At 63.2% G+C, this 7,013-nt stretch overlaps 1 protein-coding gene across 1 annotated transcript; it reads left to right on the top strand.

The window, feature by feature from the left end:
- The first annotated feature begins 2,893 nt into the window (after positions 1–2,893).
- On the top strand, positions 2,894–3,775 carry LOC126036927 (U3 small nucleolar RNA-interacting protein 2-like). The gene is made up of 5 exons (XM_049797159.1): positions 2,894–2,955; positions 3,143–3,181; positions 3,280–3,359; positions 3,479–3,552; positions 3,650–3,775. Exons 1-5 carry the CDS (start codon positions 2,949–2,951, stop codon positions 3,771–3,773), a joined length of 324 nt encoding a protein of 107 aa, XP_049653116.1. The 5' UTR covers positions 2,894–2,948; the 3' UTR covers positions 3,774–3,775.
- Positions 3,776–7,013: the final 3,238 nt, after the last annotated feature.

The following is a 7,013-nucleotide window of genomic DNA, read 5'->3' as shown; positions in this document are numbered from 1 at the left end:
CATGCCGCAGCTCGCTGCCTTTTGCAGCAGGGCTGCCTGCAGCCATTTTGGGGATGTCTGTCTCCATGTCAGCCCCTTGCTTGCCATGGGCTTGTGGCTGAGGTCCTCCTCCCCTCTTCCCCCAGGAGCTGGACACGGTGCGGGAGCTCTCCATCCATCTCTTCCAAATTGCAATGGGGCTCGTGGTGGGTGCTGAAAAGAAGAAGATGAAGAAGGTGGTGTGGGACAGCCTGCTGCCGCTGCTCTTTCACCTGCATGACCAGGACGAGAGTGTGGCCAAGGTGGGATTCCCAACCTGACTGGTCCTTTGGGGAGGGCAATGCTGACACTGCACTGTGAGGTCTAGCTTGTTGAGTCCCTAGGAACAGGCAGAGCCCCCCTCCCTGCCCACTGCTGCCTTTTTCCTCCTGCTGCCTGGTGGATGGGCAGGTGGGTCCCTTTCCCACCCAGCTCCCTCCACACAGCCCCTGGCATGGGTCCCTGCAGCCCCAGAGACTGGACTACGGCTCCGCAGCAGCCTGGGGCCACCAAAGCTGAAACGCTGAAGCCCCGACAGGCTTCCAGCCAGAGAGGGTGGCTGCCCTCCTCTTCCCCTGGGGTGCTGAACCTGCTGGCAGCATCAGTCCCCAGCTGGTGCGTCTTCCCTGCATGGGCCAGGACAGGCTCTGAGCCCCACCAGGAGGGAGGACACAGGGTCCTGTGCCCCCCATGGTGGTGGTAGCATCTGTGCTGCTCACCAGGCCTCCCAGGAAGCCCTCCGCAGCGCTGGCCAGTTCCTGAAGTGGAGGCAGCTGGTGCGACTGGCCGAGACGGCGCAGGCATGGAGGATCTGCGAGTGCTTGGTAAGCATAGCCCGAACACCCCTGGGATCTGCCCTGGGTAAGCCCTGCCCGTGCCCAGCAGAGGGGACCAAGGGCAGTGTCCCCACAGCTGCATGCACCCTCCTGGAACAGGCTCTGCTCCAGGCTGTCCTCACCTCCGGGGTCCCAAAGGGGACCCCGCCACCAGGATGGCACCCTAGCATTGCCTGGGAGCCCTCTGCTCCCTCCGAACCCCAACGCGGAGAGCGGAGAGCTGGGAATGTCCTGCTGGGGAGAAGAAGGGTGGTCCTTGGTGGAGGGATGGCCCAACGGGGGGGCCATCTCTGTGCCAACTCTGCACCCTTCTCTCCAGCTGGCCAGGAAGAGGAGCAGGGCCACGTACTACCTGTGGAAGAGCCAGACCTACCTGCGGAGCCCGCAGGAGTCCCTGCGGCTGGAGGCTGTCAGGTTCATCGGTGAGCCCCTAGCCCCAGGGTCCCTTTCTCTCCCAGGGTCCCTGTGTCCCAGTGCAGGACCTGTGGGGCACCCCTTCACTCTCTCCCACTCCTGCCTGCACAGGTAGGGCTGGCAGGAGGCTCATCCATCCCCTCCCCGATGCTGCACCCTGGGGTCAGCCCTCCCCAGGGAACTGTGTGGCCAGACAGGCTGGCTGGCGGGTCCCTGATGGCCAGTGGGTCCCTGACATGCTGTGTCCCCCCAGGACTCCTTGGATGGGATGTGGATGAGCACGAGAACGAGCACAAGTACATCAGAGAGAGTGAGTGAGGGCAGCGGGGAGGAGGAAGGACCTTGGCATGGAGCTCCCCGCCCAGCCTGGGCAAGGGGGGCTCTGCTCCCAGCACATCTGTGGGAAGAGGGGTGTTTCGGGAGGGGTGTATTCCTAACCAGCAGCTTCCAGCTGAGCCATCTGCCCCCTGGTTCCCTCCTGGCCCTGGGAATCGTGAGGTGCAATGTGCCCTGCCTGGAAGGGATATGGGGCTGTCACCTCACCTCTGCTGCTTTGTCCCCACAGTCCTTCAAGGCCCAAGCAAAGACACCAGCCCCTTGGTCTCCTCCCTGGCAACTCAGACACTCCTCATCCTGGGACGAGGAAGGCTGAAGTCGAGGTTTAACCTACCACGACTGAGTTTACAGATGACGAGGGCACGGATGAGGTCACACTCAGTCCCCAGCGAGGACTCTGCTCAGGCAGAGACAACGCTGGAGCCCCAGCCCTAGGATGCTCTGCAGGCTGGGGTATCTCCTCTTCCTGAGATCTAACAGGAAAGGAGACACCTCAGCTGGAGGAGGACGCGGCAGCCTCCGGAGAGTGGCAGGACAGCCACTCTTTCCAGTGGTCTAGGACAACGCCTGTCCACGCGCTTCATCTTTGCCACAAAGCACCAGCTGCTCTGCTGGGCTGTTGAAACAGGCTGAAGCCAAAGTTGAAACTGAAGCCTTCCCTCCCCTCTGCGGGGCCACGCCGGGGCGAATCCCTTTTTCTGCCTCCCACCGTCCAAGGATTCTGTGCTGCTTTGGGCTGACGTGGCCGAGCTCGGGAGCTACAAAGCCACCAATGCTCTGACTCCAGCAGCATCCTCCCCTCCACGTCCCCAGCAGGAAGGGCAGCTCTGCCTCCTGCCCGCACCGCCAGCTGCGCAGCCACTCCTGCCTGGGGATGTCAGAAGTCACAAGAGCCAGCAGGCCCGGGGGAGTTGTGGTAGCAGAGGGCCCTGCTTGCCACAGCACTTTGCCATCTCCTTCTCCAGGTTCGGGCACCAGGATGTCATCACGGGGCTGGACAGCCTGAGCCGGGAGTGCTGTGTGACGGCAGGGGGCCGGGACGGTACCGTGCGGCTCTGGAAGATCCCGGAGGAGTCACAGCTTGTGTTTTACGGGCACCAGTAGGTCTGGGGCGGGAGAGGGGGCTGCAGGCAGGGGGGTCAGGCTGGGGCAGCGGTGTGCAGGTGCCAAGCATCACTAGGAGCCTGCCGGCACTGTGGGGATGCTGATGCCCCGGTGAGCCCTTGTCTCCTAAATAGGATCCCAAAGCATGCTCATAACTGATGGCAGTTGCCCCTTCTCTTCACAGGGGCTCCATCGATTGTATCCAGCTCATCAGTGAGGAGCACATGGTGTCAGGCGCCGATGACGGGTGAGCACAGGGCCGGGGTGGTGCCTGGGGTGCGCAGGCGGTGCCCCCCTCGGCCCCCTCGCCCCTTCCCTCTCTGGCAGGTCCCTAGCCCTGTGGGGGCTAACGAAAAAGAAGCCGCTGGCACTGGCCCGGCAGGCACATGGCATGCAGGATGCCCAGGGCCTGCAGCAGCCATACTGGATCTCAGCAGTGGCCGCCCTGCGCAACAGGGACCTCCTGGCTACAGGTGTGTGGCAGCTGCTTTGGAGTGGGGGTGTGGAGAGGGGGGCGTCCTGCTCCCTTACCTGGGTGGGAGTGCATGGCAGTCTTCTCTCTCTGCCCCAGGCTCCCACAGCGCCAGCGTGAAGCTCTGGAAGTGCGGTGAGGGATTTCGGAAGCTGGAGCCCCTCTGGGACATCCCGTTGGTATGGATGGGGAGGTGGGGGATTGGAGCTGGGCTTGGGGCATCTCTGGGCAGGGGCTCCCCTCCCTGGGCGGCAGGAGGAGGCTGCCAGAGCCCCTCACCCTGCCCTGTCCCCTCCAGGTGGGTTTTGTTAACAGCCTCAAGTTCTCTGCAGCCGGTGACTTCCTGGTGGCTGGCCTTGGACAGGAGCACCGGTACTGTCCCCCCTCCCTGGTGCTGCCCAGGGGCACAGCCCCCCCCTGCTCCTCCAAGGGCTCGGCGGAGGGTAGCCCCCATCTCTCTCATCTGCAGGCTTGGCCGGTGGTGGAGAGTCAAAGAGGCCAAGAACAGCGTCTGCATCGTCCCTCTGAAGCGGAGGGCTGCAGCCCCCAGTCCCGAAGCCCCTGACAGCCCTGAAGCCCCCGACAGCTCCTAGCCCCTGGCCCCAGAGGCACTGGAGCCAGGTCACCAAACCCCTGTCCCTGGAGCTGCGCCCCGAGTCCTTTGTGCAACCATCTTCCTGGAGCCGGCAGGACGTGAGCAGGGGGTGTCGCATGGCCCCCTGATCCTGCTGGCCCCCCTATCATGATGTGGCTCTGCCCTCTGCGAGGGTCTGCCCCTTTCCCTCAGGTTCAGCCTGACCTGAGCTCTGGAAGAGTCTTATTTAAAAAAAAAAACAAACCAAACCCACTTTATTTACATAAATTACAAAATAAAATAATCACACTTTTGCTCACACTAAGAATCTACTCTTAAAAACGCGGTTGGGCTCAGCACAGCAAGGAGCCACAGCAAGGTCGTTGCTAGCAGAGCCTTGTGCTCTTAACACAGCGTTCCATTTTTATAGCTCTCATTTTTATAGCTTAAACCATGATAGAGACAGAGTCACAGCAGCACAGAATGGATGCTGAAAGAGACCTCTAGAGATCATCCAGCCCACCTCGGCTGCTCGAGCAGGGCCAGCTGCAGCAGGCTGTGAGTCTGCTTCTCGAAGGTTCTATTGGCTGCGTTGCTCCCAGGTTGTGGAGCTCGCATGGGAAATGGGCAATGAAGAGGGATGAAGTTTTCAGGCACTTTCTGGCCGGTGCAGTGATTTTTATTTTTATTTTCCTTCTGATTTTTTTCTCCCCCCTTCCTGGTCTTGCAGCTGCCCAAGGTGCAGCCAGACAAGCGGAGGAGGGTCCCTGCCTGGCCTGCAGCTCCCTCCCTCGCCATTCTTGGGGTGATTTGGGGTTATGTTGCTGTGTCAGTGAGGCAAAGCTGGGCTCTTGGGGGCTGAGGTCAGTGGGACCCGAGGAAGGCCGTGATGGTCTTGAGGCTTTGAAGGGCTGTGCACCGAGCCCTGTCCCCGCTGGAGGGGACGCTGGTGGTGTTCAAGACGAAGGCCTTGCAGCCCTTGTTGTCGTGTGTGCCCGTGTCCCCCCCGGCCCCCAAGGTCTGTTGTTGTCGCAGGGGCTCTGTGCTGCTTTCTGCGTGGGGCCGTGTCCGTGAGTCCTGCAGGGACCTGTCTGTCCTGGCTTCCCCACCAAAGGGCTGCTTCCCCTGGGGAAGGGGAGAGGGGAGTTGTTCCCGTTCCCGTCCCCCCCCCACCATCGCCTGCCCCGCTGGTGGTGACTGGGCCCTGGGGGTGGCTGGGTTCCCCTCATGGCTTGCTGGCTCGGATTTGGGGCTCAGTGGGGCTTTTGCACCTCTTGGGGGCTGTTTCTTGGTGTCCCCTGTGCTCCCTCCCCCTCCCACATAGGCACCGAGCGGTTCTGGAGAAACAGCTTTTAATTGAAAAGACAAGAGAAAAGGTCCCATCCAAGCTGGTCTAACCCCTCCCTAGCCACCCCCGCCCACCCCCCCTGCCATATACCCCACCCCTCCTCTCCCACCCCCCCACTCCCCCCATCTCCATCCCTCTCACCCCTGTCTAATCCCCCCCACACACACACCCTCATGTTGGCTGCCAGAGCCCTGCGCTTGCTGGGTGGCATTGGCAAGGAGCTCTGCGCCTGCCTCTTCCTCCGCTTGCCTGCCGTGGCAGGTGGGGACGGTGGCAGGTCCTTCCCCGCATCCTGCCACGGCTCCTGGGGCTCCATCCCGCTGCCGTTGACTATTTTGAGGCGCAGCATGGCGTCGCTGAGCTTGGGGATGCAGTAGTCGGGGGTGAGCATCTCCTCAGGCAGCGAGAGCGAGCTGAAGTCGCGGTCGGGGGTGTCTGTGCCGGTGCCACCAGCGTCCTCGGGCACGGAGCTCCTGCTGGGAGCATCCTGGCTGACCCCCACTCCATCCAGGGAGCAACCGAAGAGCCTTAGGGCCTCTTCCAGGACCATCTCCTCGGACACTGCAAGGTCGCCTGCAGTGTCCCCAAGGGCTTCGTTGTTGGTGGCAGCGCAGGGGCTGGTGTGGACATCGCCGCCCGGGGGTGCCCCCACAGGGGTGGCCGTGCTGGGGATGTTTACCTGTGCCAGCTGCCCCTCGCTGTGCTGGTAGCCAGGGATGGACACTGGCGGCTCCAGAGGGTCTGGGGTCACCCCACTCCTCTGATTTTTGTAGGGTGTGAGGTATCATGGTTGGCCCTGGGGGGCCCCGCAGCCCGCGGGACCCCACAGGGCAGCACCCGGCAGAGAAGCGGCGCCTTGGCCGAGCGTGGCGGTGGCCGGTGGAGGCAGGTCGGCGGTTGTCCACTGGATGCAGAAGACCCGGGGGTCGAAGAGGCAGCCACATGGAGCCCTCTGCAGACCTGTGTGGGTGAGGGGGGAACCGTGCTGGGCCGGGGTGGCTGTCCAGGAGCACCCGCTGAGCCAGCCCTGATGGCCGACATCCCCCAGCTCTGGGCCAGGGGCGTGGGGAGCTTGTGGCTGGGGTGATCCCCACGGGGTGAGCCGCTGTGCCGGTGGGACAGGGTTGCAAATCGGGGAGGAGACTGGCATCTAGGAGGTGAAAGGGGAGAGGTGGCCCCAAATATTTGGGGAATTCTCTGCAGATGGGCTTTACTGGGCACGCGCCGCCCGGGCGAGGGCAAGGATGCTCACCAGGGCTTGCTGAACCCCCATGCGAAAAGTGCCGGGGGAACGGGTGTGATGGGGATGGCGAAGGTGCCAGAGCAGACTGGGGTGCCATATCTGCTGGTGGTGCCTGGGGGGCCCGGGGTGCCCGGGCTGCAGGGAAGGGCTGCTCCCGCGTGGGCAGGCGGCACGGGTTGGCTGAGCCTAAGAGAATGAGACAGGAGCGATGGCCGGCGGTCACCTCTGCTCTTGCCCCCCAAGAGCATCCCTGGGCTGCAGGGCTTGGGGTCGGTCCCTACCTCGAGGGTAGAAAGTTTTGGGGAGCACGAATGGCTGGAAAAGCTGGGGCGCCGGGGGGCCCCAGGGCCCAGGCAGTGGGAGCTGCGTTGGTGGCCGCGCCATGGTCCCTTCTGGCTGTTGGCTGCCAAGGACTCTTTGGCGTCTCCCCGGAAGGAATGTGGGGGCTCCCTGTGTTCCACCCCACCCCAAGAGCCTCCCCAGCTCCTCCTGGGGAGGGAAAGGGTTAAGGGAGGCTGGGGTGCCCCCGGGGACTACAGGCGGCTCTCGGGGTCTGCGGGTGCAAATGCTCTTGGCTTTCAACAGTATTTTTCCGGTGGGGGAAGAACAACAAGTTGATTCAGCCGAGCCAAGCGGGGACCAAGCTGCAGCCGCAGCCTCCTTGCGCC

The sequence above is a fragment of the Accipiter gentilis genome, unplaced genomic scaffold, assembly GCF_929443795.1.
Source record: "Accipiter gentilis unplaced genomic scaffold, bAccGen1.1, whole genome shotgun sequence".
In the NCBI taxonomy this organism is placed as follows: Eukaryota; Metazoa; Chordata; class Aves; order Accipitriformes; family Accipitridae; genus Astur; species Astur gentilis.
The sequence above is the reverse complement of the archived record's forward strand: the minus strand, read 5'-3'. Positions and strand labels throughout refer to the sequence as shown.

Bases quoted from the DNA above. Each gene is read 5' to 3' on its own strand.
- LOC126036927 (XM_049797159.1), top strand. The intron at 3,182-3,279 runs GTGTGTGGCAGC...TCTCTGCCCCAG, and splicing joins CAGGGACCTCCTGGCTACAG to GCTCCCACAGCGCCAGCGTG. The intron at 3,553-3,649 runs GTACTGTCCCCC...TCTCATCTGCAG, and splicing joins GGCCTTGGACAGGAGCACCG to GCTTGGCCGGTGGTGGAGAG.